At 44.3% G+C, this 25,149-nt stretch overlaps 1 protein-coding gene and 1 long non-coding RNA gene across 3 annotated transcripts in view; both read right to left on the minus strand.

Annotated features, from left to right (window-relative positions):
- LOC308591208 overlaps positions 1–25,149 on the minus strand; it is a 186,575-nt gene that overhangs the window by 11,245 nt on the left and 150,181 nt on the right. The gene's annotated exons all lie outside the window — the stretch shown is intronic.
- GABRD (gamma-aminobutyric acid type A receptor subunit delta) overlaps positions 1–25,149 on the minus strand; it is a 43,338-nt gene that overhangs the window by 11,245 nt on the left and 6,944 nt on the right. Inside the window, exons 2-6 of one of the 2 annotated variants that reach the window (XM_081201597.1) lie at positions 16,526–16,575; positions 6,711–6,823; positions 5,123–5,190; positions 4,752–4,972; positions 3,520–3,602 (exon numbers count right to left, since the gene is read on the minus strand). In XM_081201597.1, the coding sequence (XP_081057723.1) occupies positions 3,520–3,602; positions 4,752–4,972; positions 5,123–5,190; positions 6,711–6,819 (481 nt within the window). In that variant the 5' untranslated portion in view covers positions 6,820–6,823; positions 16,526–16,575. The remainder of the gene's footprint in view (positions 1–3,519; positions 3,603–4,751; positions 4,973–5,122; positions 5,191–6,710; positions 6,824–16,525; positions 16,576–25,149) is intronic. The other variant, XM_081201596.1, reaches the window with a different exon arrangement.

Raw genomic sequence — 25,149 nt, forward strand, 5'->3', positions numbered from 1 at the left:
ATTGGTTTTTCACAAGGAAAGGCAGACAATTGTGTGTTTATAAAGGAAAGGGCAAACTCTGTAACAAAAATATGTGTGTATGTAGATGACGTGTTAATTTCTACAAAAACTAAACAGGAATATGAACAGGTAGTTTCACAGTTACAGAAGAAATTTGATGTGGTGGAATTAGGCATTGCTAAAAATTACTTATCCATGCAAATTGAGAAAGGCAAAAATGGATCTTTTCTAGTTCATCAAACTGCAAAAATTGATGATCTTGTGGAAATGCTACGTTTAGAAAATGCAAATGGGAAGGAAACGCCTATGGTGTGTGGTTTCACCTTTACAGGTGAAGATAAGCCATTTCCTAACAAAACTTTGTATCGTTCTGCTATAGGCAAGCTAAATTTCATTCAAAGAATCTCAAGACCAGATATAACTTATGCTTTTCACTTTCTGGCAAAATTTGTGGAAAAGCCCACTACACAATGTTTCTCTGCTCTTAAGAGAGTGGTAATGTACCTTAAACATACCAAACATTATAGGTTGCAGTTTACATCAAGTATTGACAAAGGTTTTGAAATTTTCTGCGATGCATCTCATGCAGTGGAACAAAATAATTGCAGGGGTGTGTCTGGTATGGTGTTTTGTTATAACGGTTGTCCATTTGAATGGAAGTCCCAGACACAAACCATTATTTGTCTCTCCACAACAGAGAGTGAATTATGTGCATGTGTTCAAGCCACTCGTGATGTAGAATGGTATCTGCAAGTATTTGCAGACCTACAGATGCAAGTAACACTACCAGTAAAAGTTTACCTTGATTCCCAGAGTGGACTTGCTATCCTGTGTTCAGAGACCAATACGCAGCGCACTAGAGTCTTAAGATTACGTTTAGAATTTGTAAAGAAACTAATTGCTGATGAAATGGTTGTATTTAAATATGTTCCAGGTGATAGTCAAATTGCAGACATTTTTACTAAAGCTCTTCCAAAGGTTACACATGAAAAACATGTACAAAGTATGCTTTATGTTTTTGTTCCACAATGATGAACCGCAGGGGAAATGTTGAATGGTTTCTTTAAATGTAAAGGTTCATCATTGTTCCACTCCATGTGTATGTCTTTAAGGGGCCGGAGCAAGGGCCAGAGAAAACTAACGAGACCCAGCTTTACAGCTGTGAAACGTAGCAGGTGCTGCTGAGTTGTATTTGATTAAGGCGTGTCAGCATTTAGGTAGAGTATATAAGGAGCAGCACCTAGCTCTCCCATTACCCTGGGGGATGGGTTGGTGGTTGGGTCTGGTTTGGTTTGTTAATGTATTTAGTGTAAATGGAGTTTTTGTTTTTCTTATTAAAACCTTTAAGTACTTTTTGAGTCCTTTCTTTTTAATGCATGATCTCCCCAGCAAGCTCTCTGCAGCGTTACTATACTGCATAAAGCCAACAAGGACTCGAACCGGTGGATTCAAATTACAAGCAAGGAGATTCCGACTAAACATTAGGAAGAACCTTCTGACAATAAGAACTGGTTGACAGTGAAACGGACTTCCTTGGAAAGTGGTGGGCTCTCCTTCATTGGAGGATTTAAAGCAGAGATTGGATAGCCATCTGTCAGGGATTCTTTTTCTGTGATGCCTGCATCGCAGGGTGTCTACTAGATCAGTGTTTCCCAACCGGTGTTCCGCGGCACACTAGTGTGCCGTGAGACATCGGCTGGTGTGCCGTGGGAGGGAGGCGGGCGAGTCGGGCGGTGAGAGGCGGCGGCGGCGAGGATCCGCGTCGAGCCGGGGGCGGCTCCGCGGTGGTGGTGCCGAGCGGCGGGGCAGCGCGTGCAAAAGGGAGGAGCGCGAGACAGCGGAGGAGGAGGAGGCCGGCATGTCCGGGCAGCAGCAGCAGCAACAGCAGCAGCAACTCCCGCCGCCGCCCCCTCCTCCGCCCGCTATCGCCGCCACCACCACAACAGCCGCCGCCGCCTCAGCTGCCGCCGTCCCTCAGTCCCTCGCTCTGCTGCCTCCTCCCCCCCCCACCCCCAAAGCTTGGAGGTTCCCCGGCGTGACGCTGCGCGCTGACGTCACGGGGCTGTAATGGTGGTGTGCCGCGAGATTTTTTTCATTAAACAGGTGTGCCGTTGCCCAAAAAAGGTTGGGAAACACTGTACTAGATGACCCTTGGGGCCTCTTCCAGCTCTACAATTCTATGAAAAATAAGAAACTGATATTGGCAGATTCACCCACCTCTTCCCCACCCCAACATTCACAGGAAAAAGCAAAGTATATATTAAGAAATAAAATTACAGCTTTTTCTGTAAGAAATAAATATTTCTGTAAGAAATAAAATTAAAGCTTCTCTTCACTTGTGCAAAATTGCTACTCACTTGAGCAAAATTGCTACTCTTCAAGTGCATGGCTCACCTGTCTATTTTCTACGTCCACATTCCCCTCCCCACAAAACAAAACTCCTCGCTTGTCTTTAAACTGCCCCCACTCCCATGGAGAGCCAACTTTCCTTTTTTTAATCTGTTTTAAGAGGCTTCATTTCTCCTTGTGATTATTGCTCTATAAACACAATCTGCAAAATTAAATTAAAATCCGAGCCCTCTGTAAAAACTCGCCAGCAGACTAAAATTTTGCCGCCTCATTCTCTGGCTGCCTCTGCATTTACTGATTGCATAAGTGAAAAGAACTGCAGATTGCTATATTTGGTGGGATAAAAATGTATTGTGCTTAATTGCTCAGAAAACAGTCAGTGCTAAAAATGAAATGAGGAGGAGGAGGAGGAGGAGGAAACTTGCACCAGCGTGCAATCCGCTCTAATGCTTTCTAGTCCCAGTGCACAGCTTTGCACGGCTATTCAGGACTAGAGAAATAGCATCCAGGTCATCCTCGTGTTAAACTGTTGCAACAGCGTTTCCATGGTGCCATCAGACCATGCATAGCACCATTTAACCTGCCATCCCACCACCAGCCAGATTTCAGAAGCTCTGTGGTGCTGTGATGAAACCACATTTAGACAGAGTTGCAACGTGGACATTTGCTGTAAGCTGCCTTGAGTTACAGGAAGCCCACTAAAAATGTTCAAATAAACTGCAGGTAGGGCCAAATCTGTTAATTTCTGTTTCTTCTTTTTCCACTCTTTAAGTTCAGTTATCCACATTTCCACGTTAGTTTGGGATAAAACAAAAACAAGTCCATGAAAATTTTGCAGCATTTCAGGGTGAATCTTTCCTAATATGCACATTTCTGCAAATGTCAGGGATGTTGGGAGCTGTATTCCAGCCACAGCTGGAGCACCAAAGGTTATCCTTCCATGCTATAAATGCCTTTGGACTCCAACTCTCATCAACACCAGACAGCATGGCCGATGGTCAGGGATTATGGGAACAGGGAGAGCTGCGCTTTCCCTGCTCCTGCTCCAATAATTAAGGGGTTTGCACTCTGGGACAAGGCTACCCTGTGTGAAGGTAATTATCTCCTCCATTCCCTGCCCTCCCACTTGAGAAGACCTTTTTAAAATAGACACCTCAGAATTGAACTCACAGCTCTCCAAATCAAGCATGCACTCCTGCTCATCCATAGGGTACTTGGTAAGGTCCATGTCACAGGCCACCGTTGAGGTGATTCTATCCAAAATGAAGACAGCAACAAAAACCACCATTACATATAGATTAACATTTGCCATTAGAAAATAATAATAATATTATTATTATTATTATTATTATTATTATTATTATTATTATTATTATTATTATATACAACAAAACAACAAGAAGTAGTGTTAAAACAAAAACCCACCCTCCCACCATTTTTTAAGACATGAGTTTGGATTACATCAGAGCTTGCATCCCTTAAATTGTCATATTTCCAGTTTGGTGGCAATTTCTCTTACTGCCTGCAATGATAGCAAACAAAACTTTATAAAGTGGAGAAGGTCCCCCGTTCTCCTCTTCTGCACTGCACATAATCAAAGTATGTCAATCCACCCAAAATGTGCCTTTTCATTTCATTCTCCTTGCTATTTTTAGTTTAGTGGCTAATTTTTCTGTCTGCGCTAATTTGCCAGGCTTTTAAAAAATACCTTGTGGTCAATGTTGCACCTTCTAATAATTTCCAATATCAGTTATTACTAGCCTGGCTGCTGCTAAATGCTGGAAGGTGATGATTTGACTACTACAATTTATTACTCACTCTTCAGCCTAAGGTCGCAGGTCAGGTTGCAACAATTAAAACGTAAGATGTTTAAATAACCCCATCCCACCCTGCCTGGCCAGTTAAAACTTTTAAAAATGTGCTTAAAATGCAGGTTCATATTGTCTCATAGGTAAATTTTATGTAATGCGAACTCCAGGCCTTTTACCGTGTTTTGTCCAGTTTTCTCCCTAATATCTTTGAATAATCCCCCTCAGAATGTGGCTCCCCTATTGCAGGTCCACCACATGTGCTTATATGAACCCAACAATGAGCAGCCCCTCCAACAAGTTTGTGGGGCAGGCAGCACTAATGGTGACTGGTGAGTTGGTGACTTTCTGCTTCTCAAGAGCCTCACCAGCCTATATACAAGTGCAAGTAAACATCAGCATGAACTACAGATCCCTCTGAATCTGATTAGCGGAACCGCACAAGGCTGATCAAAGGCCAGCTGGTCCCTGCCCACAAACACATGTGGTCTGGCCTATATGCAACACTTGGGAAACCACCTAAAACCTAGCAAACGTTGCCATCTAATTACCCAGCACAAAAGGTCACTCTTCCTCATGAAGTTTCTGTTTTACCTGATGCTGTACAGAATGACCCCATCAGGCTGCAACCGGATGAGCTTGTTCTCCACAGTGACGTCATGGAACCAGGCAGACTTGGCATTGACGATGAAGGTATCCGGCAGCCACAGCTTATCCACAAAGCGACTGTCCAAGCCCAGGGTTTCGTTGGTGTGATTGTACGACAGCCGGTCATCGCGCCAGCTTTGATGCAGGAAGACTGTCATTGTGTATTCCTGAGGACAAGAATCACCACCACTGGCTGCCATTAAAATTTCCCACAATTCCATAATCTGGAGAAACATATATCTTTATCCCCCCCCCCCCATCCAAAATGTTGGATGTTACGACACGGCAGCGTTATTTTTCTTCTAGCGCCAACTTACCATATTGACTTCTGATATGTGGTCAATGCTGGCAACTTCAATGGCTAGAGCAACGTTAACAGGGGGGCCTGAATTAGAGGAAAGGAAAATAAGAGGGGGTTATTTAATTTTATTTATGAGATTTCTTACTCCCCATTTCACCATAAGGTCCCAGGGCGGGTTACAACAATAGAATATTACATTAGTCTTTAAAAAGGAAAAAAACCTTCACCATTATAAAGCAAGGGAAACCTTTCAAAACGGTACACAAAAGTTTACATTCAGCAAAAGCGGTGGGTCCCACAAAGCAAAGCACGTTAACTGCAAGAAGCCAGAGACCAGGATAAAGTGATGTGTACTGTACTATGAAGAGGCTCAGTGAAGATATAATGAAGGCACATCTAAGGGGAGGCAGTTCCACAATTTAGGGGCTACCACAGAGAAGGCCCCTTCCGTCCCAGGCCACCAATCCCCTGCTTTTCTGAGGGTAGTGAAACTACAAAGAGAGGCCAAACTGGCAATTCTTAACATCCCGGGAGATTGGTGAAGAGGCAGTCTTTCATATATTTGAGGCCTACCTAAATCTTTCAGGAGTTCGTACTTTGAATTAGGCCCAGCAACAAACTGGTAACCCGTGCAGCTTTTAAAACAGGAGTTACACAATTTGCAAGTAGAACCCCTGTCAGTGAAACTGAGGGAGTCGTGACTGCTTCTCCACCTGCCACCTGATGGTGTCCAAATGGGGGCTTTCGTGCCATTAACAAAGCCCAAGGGCCAAACTATGCATGATTATTCTTCTTCATTAAATTTGTAGACTGCTCTTCATCCGTAGATCTTAGGGTGGTTCACAGCACAAAAATACAGGATAGCCAACACAAAATACATCATAACAACAGGAAAAAATAAAAACAAGAACAAAACAAAGCAATAACCCCCTCTCCTCCACCTATATTCGGAAGCTGGTGCCCTTACCTCCTCCAACTTTGTAATTTGATTGGACATTGGCAATTTTTAAAAGCCATGGTTCCAGGACTTTCTGGAAAAGCTTAAACTGTTAATACTCACTTTTCAGGTTGGTATATCGTTGGGCAACTGCAAAACCCTCCACAACTATCCTATACAGGCTCAGAGCTATACTGGCTACTTAGTTTTCACCTCCACAGCCTCACATGTGGTTTCAAAAGTTAACCCAAGTGTTAACACTTGTTGTGTTGTCATTGTCGCTATACATCAGACACACTTTAAGCACGTGGAGAAAAGACTGTGTGGTCCTGATCCATGGCATACCCATCAATCCAAATCAGGAGCCCGCGGTAATATTCTGTTGAAATTTGCCCTGTAACCACAGATATATGCTTCCTTGCTGCAATGTAAATTGTTCCATGGCTTGTTTGTTTTTTTAAAAAAAATTGAGCCATATCCAGCTTAGGCCCCATCTGCACTGTACATCTTAAGCAGTAACATACAACTTTAAACAGTCAACAACTTCCCCCAAAGAAACATGGGAAGTGTAGTTTGTTAAGGGTGCTGAATGTTTCTGGGAGAGCCCTATTTCCCTCATGGAGCTACGATTCCCAGGGTGGTTTAACGACGTCAGCCAGAATCTTACCTCCAATTCCAGGCCTGAAATTTCTTGCATACCCTTTCATCAGGTCGTCCAAATTAGGCAACCAAGATATTTCTATGTTTGACCCGATGTAATCTCCAATGTCATTCATAGCTCTGTGTTGTTGTTGTTGTTGTTAAAAAAGAGGGGGGGGGGGAAACATGTCATTAGAACACAAGAATTTGCCAAGTTATTCCAAGTCAGGCCATTGGGTAACTGTAGGTCAGAACTATCCACACTGGCTGGCAGAGGCAGGAGTCCATGTGTTGGGGCAGGACTTTTGCAGCAGGGACCTGTTGTACCTGAGAACTTTCCCTGTGCTCTGTTCTCCTTCTGGACAAGTAAGAGGAATGATAAGAGTTCAAGGACACATTTCAGCTTGGCAAAAACACTCAAGACAGGGCAGGCAAGGGGTGTAGCCTGAAAACAGAGGGTGTGGCTTTGGGGACCTTTCTGAGAGTCAGGGCCTGGAGGGCCACATTTGACATCCGGGCCTGAGGTTCCCCATTCCTGTACTAGATAATTCCTCTGACTACCAATTGCAATGGGGGGGGGGGGGGGAGAGACCACAGCAAAGGGGTCTCACTTATTTGTTTAATGTATATATATCCCGCCTGTCTCCCAAGTTGGGATTCAATGTGGCCTTCAAAACTTCAAAAACATAGCTCTGAAATACAAAATAATTCTAACAAACCAGTTGAAAACAATAATACAACAATACACATTTACACATAATACAATAATACACATTTACACATAATACAATAAAACACATTTACAACTAGCATGAAAACACTGCCCAAAGGCCTGTCTGAATAGGAAGGTCTCTGCCTGCCGAGAGAAAGATATCAAGGAGGGACAAAATTTAACCGCCCTTGGGAGGGAGTCCCACAACATGGGATCAGCCACAGAAAAGGCTCTCTTGCAGGTCGCCAACAACTGTGCCTCTGGTGTTGATGGGGCCTGGAGAAGGTGCTCACCCGAGGATCTTAGCACCCGGGCAAGTTCATAAAGGGAGATACAATCTTCCCAGTAACCCAGGTCCAAGCCACATAGGGCTTTATAGTTCATGATCAACACATTGAATTGTGCCTGGAAACAGACCAGTCACCAGTGAAATTGTTTTGACAGGGGAATAATATGCTCCCTACATTTAACTGACCCCAGGCAGTAGCCTGGCTGCAGTATTCTGTACCCAGTCAGAAGCATGTGATTGGCCATTGTGGGGAAACAGGATGCCTTGGGTCTGATCCTGCAGCGCTGTCCTTAACGTCCCCAGAACAGCTCCTTCTGACAGCAGTTCCGTTTACAAAGGCCCTTATGGATGTGGGAGAGATAACTTGCTGTTGGACCTCAAAACCGGTAATGAGTTAAGCTCCAGAGCTACATGAGCTACATAACTCAAAACATTAGATGAGAGCTGCCCTCAGATCTGGCGCAACAGCTCCCACCAGGCTCCGAAATAAGCAGAGCGCTTGAAAAGAAATAATGCGGGTAGAAGGAGAGAAATCTTGTTAAATATTGATGAAAGGCTGTAGTCGAATATACCATAAGCATTTCCTGTCTTGGGACTTACGTAACTTTCCTAGGGGTTCCCCCCCCCACTCCCCTTGCTTCTTCTTCCATGTGTCACTGGCCCAAAAAAGGAAGCAAAAGCCCTACTTCCGAAGTTGGTCTTTTGCATTTAACGCCACAAGGCCATGCTTTGAATTGCTCTGCAAAACAAACAGGGCGGAAAGTGTTGTTCAGCTTTTGTGCCGATTGTGCTCTGGTTTCCCATGTATGCGCAGACAGCGCCAGGGGGGTTTGGGATACCGTTCTGTGGATGTATGTTCTGAGTAACACAGACACCATCGGCTGCTGTTAGTGGAGTTGTCAAAGATGGAAGAGCTTTACAGAATGCAATAAGTGTCCTGCTACATCAGGCCAACAATGGTCCATACAGACCAACATCCTGCTCTCACAGAAGCCAACCAGATGCCTGTGGGAAGCCCAGAGGCAGGATCCGAGAACAACAGCAATTCTCCCCCTTTGCAATTCCCAGGAACTGGTGTTTACAGACTTGTAGGGGTCTGGAAGGCTGCATGGAGGGCCCATGGGCTTGGGTCTCCCCACCACTGCACTACAGTGGTACCTCGGGTTACAAACGCTTCAGGTTACAAACTCTGCTAACCCGGAAGTAGTACCTCAGGTTAAGAACTTTACCTCGGGATGAGAACAGAAATTGCATGGTGGCGGCGCAGTGGCAGCGAGAGGCCCCATTAGCTAAAGTGGTACCTCAGGTTAAGAACAGTTTCAGGTTAAGAACAGACCTCCGGAACGAATTAAGTTCTTAACCAGAGGTACCACAGTATATGAAACAATGCTTTTGTTTTCTTAAAAAAAGAACAATGGCAAGAAAAAAAAAGCCAAACAAAGCCGTCTGCTTCTGCATTCCCACTCCCTTTGGCAAGTGCATATTGCATGTCTGAATTGAAAATGTATCCCAAGATGAGTGATTCATCCCTGCATTCAGTCACCGCATCAGAGTTTAATAAAAGCCACTGTGTGAGGAGCTGTCATTAGCAATGGCATCACTGGATGTGGGGTGGGGTGGGGGAGGAAAGAGGGGAAAGAAGAGAAAGATCCAACCCTTGCATTTCTTTCTGACATGTTTCCCCTGTATTCAAAGGTTCAGCAAGTCATGCCCTGTTGGTTACTAACCTCTGTGTCATTCGTTAAAATGTGGGTTTTTATAGAGAGAGACAGCACAAGAGAAATTAGAAACATGGGAAGCTGCTTTACAGCAAGTCAGACCATTGGTCCATCTCGCTCAGTGTTGTTTACACTGACTGGCAGAGGCTCCACCTGCACTAGGCATTTAAACCAGAAAATACTCCTTTACACAGTCATGGCTTCCTACAAAGAAGCATGGGAACTATAGTTTGTTAAAGGTGCTGAGAGATGTTAGGAGACCTCTATTCCCCTCACAGTGCTACCATTCCCAGTCATCTCTGGGATGACGGGTGGATTGTTAAACCACGCCGAGAACTGTAGCTCTCAGAAGGGAAGAGAGATCTCCTAAAAACTCAAAACAATGTACAGTGGTACCTCAGGTTAACTACTTAATTCGTTCCGGAGGTCCGTACTTAACATGAAACTGTTCTTAACCTGAAGCACCACTTTAGCTAATGGGGCCTCCCACTGCTGCCGTGCTGCCGGAGCACGATTTCTGTTCTCATCCTGAGGTAAAGTTCTTAACCTGAAGCACTATTTCTGGGTTAGTGGAGTCTGTAACCTGAAGTGTATGTAACCTGAAGCGTATGTAACCCGGGGAACCCCTGTAGATCCCTCCATGGACGTAGCCAGGTTTTTTGTTGGAGGGGGGGAGCAGCCAAGGTTGTTGAGCTGCTGTCCTGGCCAGGCCGCCACCATCTCTGACCTCTGGATTCCAGAACTTACAGCTGTCAGTTTTGTGGGAAGGAAAGCAAGGACCCACAGCCCAGGTAGGGCTTGCTAGCTCTGGGAGGTGTGTGATTCCTCAGCTGGCGTAAGCTCAGGACAGGTGAGGGTCACATGCCTCATCAAGCCCAGAAGATATAAAAGGAGAGCCGCCCTGGCCAGGCTGGCATCTGTTGAGCTTTTCTTGGGAAATCACGGGTAAATGTACACCGTAAATAGGATATTGCAGGGGGCAGGCTTCTGCTGTGGCAGGGGAAAAACCTCAGATCATTGAGTACTTTCAATGCTTTTCAATAATATTTGTGGATCCGGGGCAGGGGGGAAGCTGCCCCCATCTGCTACCCCTTGACTATGCCCATGCATCCCTCTCCATCACAAACTATGGTTTCTTCACTCACCACCACACCACCCCGTCTCTTCCTTTTCACAAGAGAGAGCATCTTTCCCCAAGCTCTGTAGAGCAGTGTTTCCCAACCTTTTTTGGGCAAAGGCACACTTGTTTCATGAAAAAAATCCCGAGGCACACCACCATGCCAGATGGGGAAAGGTCACTTTTTACTTATGTAAAAAAAAATAAAAAAATAGTAACAGCATAGAAGGTAATGGTTAGGCTAGCATCCCTCTTCCAAATATGCTAGGTTTTTATTTGCAGGGACTGTTCTACATGGGAAAGCATTCAGCACTGTCATTCTCCCATCTGCCATCTGAATTGGTACTATTCTGGGTCAACTTACTCTGCTGCATGTGTAGATGAAAATGGCACCAAGTGTGGGGGAGGGGGCAGAACAGGTTTCAGATACAGGATATTAAGCATACACGTACTTCAGATTGAACTGGTTGCTTGCTTTGCAAGTTTTCATTTCCCAAATGACTGCCTTGGCAAGCGCAATGCCTACCAGGCTCAACGCCGGTCTCGCGCTGCCGCTTCCTGCGCTCTCAAGGACCCGGGAGGAGGAAGGCGTGAAGGGAATCCCGAAGGCGCGAAAACCTCGCGCATGCGCAGGCCTTCCGCCTGCGACAGCCCAGTAGGCCGGCCGAAGCAAGCGGCGATGGGATGTGGGAGGGAGCTCGCTCGCCGCCCCGCGTGTGCCTATGTGGGGCACGTTACAGCCCCGTGACGTCAGCGCCACGCAGGCAGCCAGGCAGGCAGACGGCGAGAGCCCCGCGCTGGGCGGCCTCTCCCCGCCGCCGCCGCCCCGCCTCTCGCCGCCCGACTCGCCCGCCTCCCTCCCACGGCACACCAGGCAACGTCTCGCACCGGTTGGGAAACACTGGTTTATCTCTTTGATGTCTGATGGGAGGGCATTCCACAGGGCGGGCGCCACTACCGAGAAGGCCCTCTGCCTGGTTCCCTGTAACCTCACTTTTCACAGTGAGGGAATTGCCAGAAGGCCCTTGGCACTGGATCTCAGTGTCTGGGCTGAACGATGGTGGCGGAGACGCTACTTCAGGTATACTGGACCGAAACCGCTTAGGGCTTTAAAGGTCAGCACCAACACTTTGAATTGTGCTCGGAAAGGTACTGGGAGCCAATGTAGGTCTTTCAAGACTGTCGTTACGTGGTCTCGGCGGCAGGTAGCAGCGCTCACAGCTTACGGACTGCACCGTGTAACAGGTGTCTGGCCCAGCAGCCTAAGGCGGACAAGCCACTGAAACAGGCATTCAGAATCCATTCATTTCATAAAACCTGCAGGGCTCAATCTCTGTGTTTGTGTATGTGTGTGTTTCTGTTTTGCCCAAGGGTCTGGGGGTGGGAGAGAGCTCTTTAGCATGATGCTTTTAAAACAATTAAATTATCAACAAACAAACCTGATGATACGAATAGCAACGTCAGGTGCTACCGGGGGGGGGGGGAGAAGGGGGCCTACTCGGAAGTAAATACTGCGTCCAGGCGCAATTAGCGCTGATTTAAGGTGCACCAAGACTGCCTAAAAACCTCACCAAAGATATGCAACAAAGCGTTTCGTTGCAGAGGGGAGAGTTTGTGCACCGTGGAGGCTGGAGGGCTTCTATTCTACATGCGGGGGTTGGGGGGGCGAGGAAAATGTGCTCCGGGGGGGGCGGGGAAGGCAAGAAAAGGAGCTGAGCTCTAACTATAGGCTCCCACGCTTGAGCAGGCCCGACTCGGTGGGGTGGACCACCCTCTCTCCTGGAGGAGGAGGAGGAAGAGGAGGAGGAGATTCCCATCCACGGCGTGGCCTCCCGCGCTCCTGAACGGGAAATCTCTGCAGCCCAAGACTCTCCGCAAGGCAGCTCCTCCCTTCCTGCCTTGAGCCGCCGCCAGCCGCGCCCCCCTCCCCAGTTATCTGCTGCCTGCCAAGCCCCGCCCCTCTTCATTGTCCTCCCCTTCTGTTTATACACAAAGACCCCCATCTTCTTCCCCCTTCCCCTTCCTCCATCCCTCGCTTTTTTTCCTCTTTCCTTTTTTTAAAAAAAATATTTTCTCTTCCCCTTCTTTTTTTCCACCCTTTCTTTTTTCTCTTTCTCTCCCCCCCCCTCCCCGCCCTCCTGCCTTCCTGGGTTAAAGGATTTGAGCAATGGGTCTGGAGGTGGAGCTCGTCGGAGGATTAGCCCGACTCGCCCGCCTCCCTCCCACGGCACACCAGGCAACGTCCGGCGGCACACTAGTGTGCCGCGGAACACCGGTTGGGAAACACTGCTGTAGAGCATCTCATTTAAAAACAGGGAGAGATTCCCACCTTTCAGGAAACCATCTCCTAACCATCTGACGGAACAACCACCAATCTAACTAACAAAAAGTAATGGTTCCCTGGGAACTGCAGGACCAGGGAGGGACATTTCATCAAATTACGGTACTTCAAGGATTTGCTGTCAACATAGAGACCAATGTTTCTCTAGTGGTGCAGGCTGGAGATTGAGCAACATTTTGTCCCCCATTTATTAAGTGCTGCTGTCAAACTCTCATTTTAAAGAAAATAAACAAATGAATAACCTTTTCTTATACCACACCTTTCCTCTCGAAGCATTGAACAAAGTTGCTGAATCAACTAAAGCTGGTTAACTTCCTTACCAAGAGAGATTTTAAATGTAAATCCCCCAATTTTGTTTTTAAGTTTTCCCATCCACCTGTTTCCATGTGTTTGGTGTTTTTTTTAATGTACAGTGGTACCTCGGGTTACATACACTTCAGATTACATACGCTTCAGGTTACAGACTCTGCTAACCCAGAAATAGTGCTTCAGGTTAATAACTTTGCTTCAGGATGAGAATAGAAATTGTGCCCCAGCGGCGCTTCAGGTTAAGAACAGTTTCAGGTTAAGTATGGACCTCCGGAACAAATTAAGTACTTAACCCGAGGTACCACTGTATTATGACTCATCAGCACAAATAATCCCAATGCCACTTTTTAATCAGGAATGGATACAATTCTCAACTGACCATGCTTTCCTGGAACTTCCGCTGCCATACAGCAGGGCCGGCCCAAGACATTTTGGCACCTGAGGCAAACTACAAAATGGCACATCTCCGAACCAGGAAAGGAGTGAGTGAAGCTCTACATCAGGAACAAGGATGGGAGGAGACCAGCAAGGCCTCCTATTTGCCAAGGGGCCGCTGTGAAGGTGGCATTGTGTGGGGGATGCCAAGGAGGCAGCAGATCCGGCCTCCATATTTGTTGTATCCACTGCGGGGAGATTCATTCCTTGGAGGCTGGATCTGCTGCGCCTCTGCATCCTGTTGCCTGAGGCAGTAGCCTCACTTTGCCTCATGGGTGGCTTACAGATGTGATAGACTAGCTCCTTGAGGTGTGTAGGTTTCAAAAAAGCATCACTCCGTGTTCCCTCAGGCCACTGCCTAGGTTTTTAGCACCCACATCCTCATTAGTTTAGGTTTCTGAAAGAATTCTGTATCAATGTGATGCCCTTGCAGCAAGAACGCACATACTCCGTGAGTAAGAAATATAACAGCACAAATAAACAGATCTATGCCAAGGCAACTCAAAAACAATACAGTACTATAAGAAAACCTAAGATCGCTATAAATTAAGCTCATTTGCATAATTTTGTCTTGCAAAATTTATTCTGCTCTACATAATTTATTCTGTTGGTAGGGGCGGGCAGGGAACTATGTCAGTTAGTGAAACAAGATCCCAGTAAGCCAAAATGCTCCTTCTATTTCTCTGCACCATTTAATGGGGGCTGATAAATACGTTGGGTGATGAGGAATGGCTGATAAGGATTGACTACAAAATTAGCATTTCTTAGGAGGCGTTAAGAGAGTTTGACACACCCAACTACAAGTTCCTATAAATGTCACATGCCTTTATTTGAGATGTTTTTGTAGCTCAGCAGAGGATCTTAGCAGGGTGAGGCTGTGTTCAGCAAATGCCCACTCACTGCAAAATACAGAGAACATCTCCCCCTACCTAGGGATGGAAGGAGCTGCCAGTTTCGGTATGTATAATAATTACGGTGAAAGAGTATTTCTCCTGGTTTGGATGTCAGTGTGTTTGTGTCTATCCCTTTCTGGGGACATCATAATTAACTCCATAAGTTTTGGTTAATCATCATTTCCCATTATGTCAAAATCCTGAAATGATGGTTACCAAATTTAAAACAGATCCATGTTGTTGTTGTTGTTGTTATAATATTTGTTGGATTTATATACCACCCTATACCCAGAGGTCTCAGGGTGGTTCACAGAAAAGATCAACATAAAAACCACAATACCGTGGTACCTCGTGTTATGGACGGGATCCGTTCTGGAGGCCCACCCATAACGTGAAATGCCAGCAACTCAAAGCACGTCTGCACAGGCTTGTGGTACGTTTTGGCACTTTGCGCATGTGCAAAGTGCAATTTAGCACCTCTGCACAGGCACGAGCGGCAAAACCCAGAAGTAACCCATTCTGGTACTTCCAGGTTGCCGCAGGACATAACGAAAAGACGCAACACGAAGCAGGCGCAACACAAGGTATGACTGTACGGTGGTACCTCGGGTTAAGAACTTAATTCATACAGGAGGGCCGTTCTTAAGCTGAAATTGTTCTTAACCTGAGCTACCACTTTAGCTACTGGGGCCTCCTGCTGCTGCTGCACGATTTCTGTTCTCATCCTGAAGCAAAGTTCTTAACCTGAGGTACTATTTCTGAGTTAGCGGAGTCTGTAACCTGAAGCATCTGTAACCTGAAGCGTCTGTAACCCGAGGTACCACTGTGTGTGTGTGTGTGTGTGTGTGTGTGTATTATACACACACAAACTCTCCCCCCCCCAAAAAAGAGCCACATTTTAAAAGGACATCCATACTGTGTAACTAACCATTGTTTCCCTGTTTGAATATAACTGGGGGGAAAATCAGGGCCATCTTACACATAGGCACTAGAGGTGCGGGGCACCTGGGTGCCAGGCTCTCAGGGGCGCCAGGCCAAGAGTCCGGGGCTCGAGAGTTAAGTCCAGGGAAGAGCCTGCCCATCGGCCGGAGTGCCACAGCAGACTTCGGGGGCAAATGAGCCAGCCCCGCGAGTTCGGGGGCAACTGAGCAAGCAATACACTGAGGCGGCTGGCCGGCTCCGCCCTCCTGCACACTTGGGACTGGGCAAACTGGGGGTGGGGGCGCTGGGAAGACCTTTGCACCCCGACGCTGCATATGCCTGAAAACAATGGTTCATTGAAGGCTTCCTGGCTTACCAGAGTGTGCTAAGAAGGAAGAGGGAAGAGGCAATGCAAAGGTAAAGCACCTAAGGAAGAGGACATATCAGTTCATTAAGGTGAGATGGGATGGCCTGAACTGGGCCCTTGCTTTTCCTGTGGAAGACTAACACTGCTGCCTCTTTGGAAATCCTGAAGAACGTCCTGCTTCTCCTTACCTGGGACCAGTTTGCTACAAGTCAGCATCTCAAAGCAGGGCCTGGTGCTATTTCCACCACCATTAAAAGCACACCTCTTTAGGACAGCCTCTCAGTCATTCTGGGGTCACTGCATGAATTCTCTCTTGCATTGGCCTCTGGGATAATCCAGAGCAATTCACGTACCCTTTCCATCTGCCATTCCTGAGTCTAAGTGATGCTCACTGTAAATATGTTCTATATTTTGAAATGTAATTGAAAAAGCATTAGGCTTAATTCACAGCAACCTTGCAAACATGCAAAAAAAACCACAAAAACCAAACAAGAACAAAAAAACCACCAGATTTCCTTTTCCCTGCTAGCTTTAAGCAACACCACATCGTGCACTCTTTAGATCTATATAGCGTCTACATTTTAAAAGCTTTTCTTCTCTTAGGTTAAAAGATGGCACGAAGTACATGACAAATTATCTGCAAATAGACATGTTTCAATTCTTCTTTTAAAAAATACAGATTCTTCCTACAAACAAAATATAAGAGATTATGTTTCTATTTTTAATTAAAGAATGAAATACCATGGTTTGCTGGAGGGGTTTAGAGGGCTGAATGCTCAGTATCACACCACCTAAACAAAGGATAAGTGAATTTGTCACACAAAAATAAAAGAACCCTCTGTTCCATTTTCCATTCCCTCCCCCAATGACCCACATGGCTGTCTTATTCCTTGTGTGCTTGGAGTCTTGCAGTGCCCTCATTGTCATACACACACACAAACGCTTACACATTTATTCCCTGTGGGTAACACTGCATTAATTTCCCCTAAAATAGCCTGTCCTGTGTCGAGTTAAAAGCAAAAAGGGTGTCGGTTCTTTAGCTTAAAGACACACTAGGGAAAATACTGTAATTTATCATAGCGACTACTCAGAAATTAACTCTCTAAGCTGGAGCATTGGAAATAGGAGGATTTGCAGGATACAGTGCATGTGTATTTATAAGCATGTGCACCATACACAAGGTGCATCACCACCACCACCTCGGTCCACCCCATGCACCAAGATTTAAGTGCAATCAAGAGAGTCACAAGTGGGATGGCCAGTACTGGGGTGCTTGTTAGTTTCATTCTGATAGACATAAAAGAAAGAGGCTTTGCCCTGTCAGACTTTCAATTGTATTACAGGGAAGCTTGCTTGTGTTGACTAAAGGAACGGATCGTATTGGAAAACGCAGACATTTGGAAGGCCAACATATAAAATTTGGCTGGCATGCCTTTGGTATGGGAAAGCTAAAGTTTATAAGAGTTTTACAGACCACATTATTAGGAAGTATTGATGCTTTTGAATTATGGTGCTGGAGGAGACTCTTGAGAGTCCCATGGACTGCAAGAAGAAAAAAACTATCCATTCTGAAGGAAATCAGCCCTGAGTGCTCACTGGAAGGACAGATCCTGAAGCTGAGGCTCCAATACTTTGGCCACCTCATGAGAAGAGGAGACTCCCTGGAAAAGACCCTGATGTTGGGAAAGATGGAGGGCACAAGGAGAAGGGGACGACAGAGGACGAGATGGTTGGACAGTGTTCTCGAAGCGACCAGCATGAGTTTGACGAAACTGTGGGAGGCAGTGGAAGACAGGAGTGCCTCGCATGCTCTGGTCCATGGGGTCACGAGGAGTCGGACACGACTAAACAACAACAACAAATTTGTATAGAGTTTGGGAGAAATATAAATACTTGCTGCAAAGAAAAACACCTTTATGACTATCTCCCATTTAAGCATTTACAATTAGAAGAGTTAATATGGACAGACAATGGGCAACCTATAGGGAACTGTTGGACCTTACAGGGAGGGAACCCAGACTGAAACCAATGCAAGATGTAAGTAGCCAAGTTTCCGACTGGTTACAATATCATCAGTTACATGATATGTTTAAGTTAGATTTAAAAAATGGGTTCCTGGACCAAAGCTCACAATTTGAAAGACAATTATTACAGAATAAGAATAAGTTATTGTCCAAGATGTATAACCTCTTATTAGAATGGGAAACAAAAGACAAGTTAGTCACTGGGCAATGGATACAGGACACAACATAGATTTAAACCTCTGGGGGAAACATTGGAAGAATGATTTGAAATTTACTGCATGTTACTCACTGAAAGAGAATGATATAAAAATGATTTACAGATGGTATTTGACCCAGAGTTGGCTAAGATGTATAAAGCAGAATCAGATATGTGTTGGAAATATAAAGAAATGAAGGGAACATTTTTTTCATATGTGGTGGACATGTAAAAAGGTAAAAGAATATTGGGAAATGAGTTGAAAAAAAATGTTTAAAATAACTTTCCCAATAGGACCAGAGTCCTTTTTGTTGGGAATAATCCAGACTGAAATCCTAAGTGTCAACAAAATTTATTTATGTATGCAACAATGGCGACCTGAGTTTTGTTAGCCTCAAAATGGAAAGTGAGGGAGGTCCCAGGCAAAGAGGACTGGCAACTTAAGATGGTAGAATATGCAGAACTTGCAGGTTTAACATACAGAATAAGAGAGCAATAAGAACATATATTCAAAGAAGAGTGGAAAATATTTACTGAGTATATGAAAAATACAGTGGTACCTCGGGTTAAGTACTTAATTCATTCTGGAGGTCTGTTCTTAACCTGAAACTGCTTTTAACCTGAAGCACCACTTTAGCTAATGGGGCCTCCTGCTGCCGCTGGCGCATGATTTCTGTTCTCATCCTGAAGCAAAGTTCTTAACCTGAGGTACTATTTTTGGGTTAGCGGAGTCTGTAACCTGAAGCGTATGTAACCTGACGCGTATGTAACCCGAGGTACCACTGTAACTTTACACAGCTGAAAAGGCTTGGCAGCTTAAGATAAAATCATCGGTGTAATTAATGTTCGAGTGATATAAAAGTGGAGAACTGACTAAAATGGTTATAACAAAATATGCAGGAATGAAAGATAACTAAAACGAACCAAGGAAAGAGGAGGGAAGTCACTGGATATCTAACAGTATGTTAATGTTTATTTTAAGATGTAAAACTGAAAATTTAATAAAAATTATTTTTAAGAAAGAATGCATTTGTTCATTATTCAGTTATTTTAAGAATTTATATGCTGCCCTTCAAGTATAAATATTTCTCTGGTGGCTTTGAGATGAAAGTTATAAAAATACAGAAACAACAGAACAGTTGAATAAGCAGAAGCTCTGCCCTGCAGGTGGCTTTCCAAAGCCACCTTTTGTTTATTAGCTTTCAGCTGGACAATGCCCAGGTTTGAAAGATCTTTCCCCAGATTCTACAGGCTACAGTACTTACATCTGACGAACTGCAGAAAATGTGGTTTCTGTGAAGGATTCTGTAAATGCAGTTTGACTGCATTTGTATAGGACACTGAAGCTGTGTTTTCTACATAGCTCAGCTGGGTAGCTGGCTTTTAAGACAGCATTAAAAAGGAAAGCATAAGCTTAAAGTTTTAATTGGATTTATCTTCTTTCTTTCTTTTTGCGATGTAAACCATAATGTTATGGTGTTCCTGTACTATTAAAAGGGGAAAAGCAATTCCCGCTTGGAAGAAGATTTGGCATGAATAAGCTTGCCAAAACAAAAAACTGGCCTGTCCTACCACCTGAAGGACTAACAAATTTCTTACGGCACACCAGCATTTTCCAGATGCCTGAGACGAGTTTGCACTTGAGGACATTGACTCTAGCCCACAAAAGTTCAATCCACCTAGGAAATCTGTCAGTTCCAATTTCTCAATTTTTCCCCTGTCTTCACGTCTTCCACATTTCCACGTCAGTTTGGGATAAAAACATATATATTCTCATACATCAGCATTTCAGAATGAAATGTGCACGTTTGTCTGCAATTTTGCCTAACTGCACATTTTTGCAAAGCAGTTTCCCCTAGTATAATGTACTTTCATTGGTATATGCATTTTTTTTTTTTTGCACTCTTTACCCTAGTACACACATTTTTCTGCACATTACAAGACTGCAAAGCGGCATTGCAAAATTAGGAGAAGAGTGAGTTTCGAAGGATGGCTATTTTGGTTTGTGTATTGTTTCAGTAGGTAGATTTGCCTATAAGGGCTCACCCGCACAGGTCCATGATTTGTAGGCACAGGTCTGAGCATGTTTTTTTTGGGGGGGGCAACACCTTTCCTGTGAAAACCCAGTTTACTGCTAAAACGTCCCGTCCCCCCCCACACACACATTGACATTTGCTCTGAGAACTGAACATGGGCTCTGTCCCACGATAAAGAACATGATTTGTACAAAGAAGACCCCTGGTGCAAACCATCTCCAGTTAAACAAATAAAACAGGGAGCAGGGGGTGACAGAGATCTCTGCCTGATCTCTTGAGAAAAACTGCTAGTCAAGAGTAGACGGTACCAACCGCCTTGGACGTAATGATTGGCAGCTGAGGCCTTGCTGGTGGTGCTGCAGCCAGGTGCTGCCCATGGCAGTTACCCGTAGCAAGGTCTTTTCAGTGGTGGCTCCCTGTTTGTGGAATGCCCTCCCTAATGAGGTGCACCTGTCTCCATCATTATTAACATTCAGGAGGAATGTGAAAACATTCCTTTTTACCCAGGCATTTGTGGTTGAAGGATACTGTTCCTGGCAACCCCGAGATCACTGGATGGAGTAATGTTTTAAACTGTAAGCACTCTTAGAAGGTTCATTCACTCTAATTGTTTACAGAATGCTTTAACTGCCTTATAATGTTTTTTTGTTTTTAGATTGTGGATTGGTTTGTTGCTCTGGGCTCCTTCAGGATGAATAGCGGATTATAAATTCAATAAATAAAGGAATACTGGGCTAGATGGACCAATCGCCTACCCTAGCATAAGACGACTTCCTAGATTTCTCATGGCTGCAGATAAGACTGCTGGTAAAAGAGCAGACTTTACTCTGAGTGTCCCTCCTTTCCCACATCTGTCCCCAACAGACCACTGTCCTTGATTTTTTTCCCCCACCTGGGAGATTCTTCCAAAAATTTCATTTCTGCAATTTGCTAGCGTCGTCGTTCTTCGAGGTTCAGCTCCCTCCCCCTGGGTCTCCAGAAGCTTAAGGAAGGTGAGTGGGTGGACGGTTGGATGCAAAGCATCTCAAGTGCACATGTTGCCAAATGCAGACACGAGGGGAGCACTGAAAAAGCACACCATGCACTGCGCTGTTTGCTGCTTCGCACATTTTTGCAACTGCTGTTGGTAACACATAGTGGGACAAAGTGTGTTTTGTTCGAGACTGTCTTGAAGCAAAACAACACAAACACTCTCTTGGCGTCTAACAAAAGTGGGTCTTCAGGAATGCATAATAGCACAGATTAGGAGTGGAGGAGAAATTCAATTTTGTTTGCATTTTAATGAGAGACGTCTGAAACTAATATGTGGGAATGGGTCTATATTTTACTTATCATCCTGATCTCCCAGGAGAAAGTCACTATTGTTTTAATTCACACAAGAGCAGAGTATAGGTGGTTTACTAGAACCCCAGAGGGATGGGGGGGGACGACAAATTTGCTTTCATTTGCATTCCAGTTAGAAACTAATTCACATTTCTAAAACCAATACATGAACTGAAATGCGCTTGTTGAAATTCACACTTCTCTGAATTTTGCAGCATGCACAAACAATATTTCCAAAAATACATACAACGTTAAAGCAAAAATTTAATGACAGTAATGTACAATGCATTGATGGGGTATTGCTTGTAAAAATGAGTAAATCATAACTGCATAGAAAAATGTGGTTATTAATACCTAGGGGTTCATTTGACATCTAAGAATTTGAATTTGTATAAAGATAACTATGAGAAATGTTGGTCAGAAGTTAAAAAAGATCTAGAAATATGGTCAAATTTGAAACTGTCAATGTTAGGCCGAATTGCAGTTATTAAGATGAATGTATTGCCTAGAATGTTATTTTTGTTTCAAACATTGCAAATTCTTGACAAGATGGACTGTTTCAAGAGGTGGCAGAAGGACATTTCGAAATTTGTCTGGCAGGGCAAAAAGCCCAGAATAAAATTTAAAATATTAACGGATGCAAAGGAAAGAGGGGGATTTGCCCTGCCGGACTTAAAACTGTACTATGAATCAGCAGCGTTTTGCTGGTTGAAAGAGTGGATGCTCCTCGAGAATACAGATATCTTGGATTTAGAAGGTTTTAACAATGCATTTGGTTGGCATGCATATCTATGGTATGACAAAGTTAAGGTGCATAGGGCCTTCAAAAACCATATTGTTAGAAAAGCACTATATAATGTTTGGATAAGATACAAAGATCTGTTGGAAAACAAAACCCCTAGATGGTTGTCACCTTTGGAGGCTAAAGCGTTGAAAAAACTCAATATGGAAGCCGAATGGCCAAAGTATTGGGAAATTTTGGAACAAGAGGGAGATAAGTTGAAGTTACAGAGCCATGAGAAATTGAAAACCAAAGTACGAGATTGGCTCCATTATTATCAAATAATGGAGGTTTATAAACAAGACAGGAAAATTGGCTTCCAAGTGGAGAAATCAAAATTAGAAACTGAACTGTTAGAACCCAATACTAAGAATTTGTCAAGAATGTATAATTTGCTGCTGAAATGGAATACACAAGATGAAATAGTTAAATCAGCTATGATTAAGTGGGCACAGGACATTGGTCATAACATTATGTTTGCTGACTGGGAATGGTTGTGGAACACCGGGATAAAATTTACGGCATGTAATGCCCTAAAGGAAAATATTATGAAAATGATCTATAGGTGGTACATGACCCCAGTCAAGCTAGCAAAAATCTATCATTTGCCTGATAATAAGTGTTGGAAATGTAAAGAAACTGAAGGTACTTTCTATCACCTTTGGTGGACGTGCCCAAAGATTAAGGCTTTCTGGGAGATGATATATAATGAAATGAAAAAGGTACTTAAATGTACCTTCCCTAAGAAACCAGAGGCCTTTCTCCTGGGCATTGTCGGCCAATTGGTGTTGAAGAAAGACAGAACTTTTTTATGTATGCTACGACAGCAGCAAGAATACTCATCGCAAAGTATTGGAAGACACAAGATCTACCCACCCTGGAAGAGTGGCAGATGAAGGTGATGGACTATATGACATTGGCCGAGATGACTGGCAGAATCCGTGATCAGGGGAAAGAGACGGAGGAAGAAGATTGGAAGAAATTTAAAATTTATCTTAAGAACTATTATAAAATTGATGAATGTTAAAAATGTCGAGGTTTTGAGAAAGAAAAGGAGATTACAGCGACAAAAGATTAAGTTAAAGAAAAGAATAAGAAGAAATATATTTGATAAAATTATTTAGGATTTGCTGAAACGATTTTGGAAATTGGGATGTAGAAAGGGGAGGTTTGGGGGAGTCCGGAGTGTGAGGGATATGAAAAAAAGGTTATGAAATTATACATGTTTGTTTGTCTTTTTATTTGTTTGTATTGTTTATAAAAATCTTGTAAAACCAATAAAAAAATTATATATAAAAAAAATAAAAATGTGGTTATTAGGACAAGATTACACTAAAATGGGTAAGGAGTTTTCATGATTTTTTTAAATTAAAAAATCACAGATGCAGAAATGTGGAAAATGAGATGGGAAGAATGAGAAACTGAGAGATATTGACAGATTCGCCCAACCCTGGTACAGAGGTGATCTTGGTATGAAAAGTGTCCCCATCCTCACTTATCACTAAAGGTAAAGGGACCCCTGACCCTTAGGTCCAGTTGTGACCGACTTTGGGGTTGCGGCGCTCATCTCGCTTTATTGGCTGAGGTAGCCAGTGTACAGCTTCCGGGTCATGTGGGCAGCATGACTAAGCCGCTTCTGGCGAACCAGAGCAGCGCACGGAAATGCCGTTTACCTTCCCGCCAGAGTGGTACCTATTTATCTACTTGCACTTTGACGTGCTTTCAACTGCTAGGTTGGCAGGAGCAGGGACCGAGCAACGGGAGCTCACCCCATCGCGGGGATTCGAACCGCCGACCTTCTTATCGGCAAGTCCTAGGCTCTGTGGTTTAACCCACAGTGCCACCCACGTCCCTCACTTATCACTATAATAGGCTAAAAACACACACACATATACTATAGTAAAAATGCATGCAGTTTATGAAAATCTGCAAAGAGGTCCTAAATGCTTCAGCAGCATAACAGACAGCCAACACCATCACTGCAGTCCATTGAAAACTGCTGCTTCTACCTGAAAGCGAAAAGAGGTCAGTGAAGACACCAAGTGGATCTCAGTGGGGAGAGCATTCCACAATGAATAAGTCCCCGCTGCCCCCACCAACTGAATTTACACCCGCAGGAAGGGTCTCAGGAGATGAGTGAAGTTCCAGAGCTGATTCAGAGGGGAGGCGAAAGTGATGAAAGTACTAGGCTATGCACAGCTTTAGGTGCGGGTGGGGAGGGAAAATCTTTCCCGCCTACCTAGCTTTTTGAGAAACGTTCTGTGGGCCATATGCCAGCGGTGGGTGGGGCCATGGGAAAATGTGGGCAGGGCTACAGATTAAATGCTCCTTTTGCACCATCGGCTTCTCTCTGCACATGCTCACACATTTCTGCCTTCCATCTAGGCAATCAAGAAGCATTATCTGAGTCCCAGCCCGGCAAATATAGTCAAGGAGTGTGTGAAGCCAGGTCAGTGAGGGCTATGGCCTAGGGAGAATATCAAGGAGCAGAGGGAGAGGCTGTGGGGCTGCATTTGGCCCCGGGCATGAAGTTCTTGACCCCAACCCATGCTTTAGGTTTACAATAACATTTTATTTTGCCATGAATTTATTTTGAATACGTACATAATTGTTGGGCTAGACTGTTAAGCTCAGGGTCATGGGTTTGTGCCCCACTTTGGGCAAAAGCTTCCTGCATTGCAGGGGGTTGGACTAGATGACCCTCAGGGTCCCTTCCAACTCTACGATTCTATAAATGAGATACTAATAATTGATACTTAGGCCTGAATCTAATTGAGTTCTGTTCAGAGTGGGCCCACTGAAATCAGTGGACCCAAATTAGACATGTCTGTTAACTTCAGGAGTTCTGCTCTAAATATAACTAGCACCAGATACAACCTATTGTTAATTTCAAGTAATATGTCATAAACGATATCATTGCAGATATATAATTAAACGAAATCCTTCTGTTTGATGCACTGATTAAGCTCAACAAATCAATCAGATCAGAAGGTGTTCCCACTACA

The sequence above is a fragment of the Podarcis bocagei genome (genome assembly GCF_964188305.1).
Source record: "Podarcis bocagei genome assembly, chromosome: 7".
Classification (NCBI taxonomy): domain Eukaryota; kingdom Metazoa; phylum Chordata; class Lepidosauria; order Squamata; family Lacertidae; genus Podarcis; species Podarcis bocagei.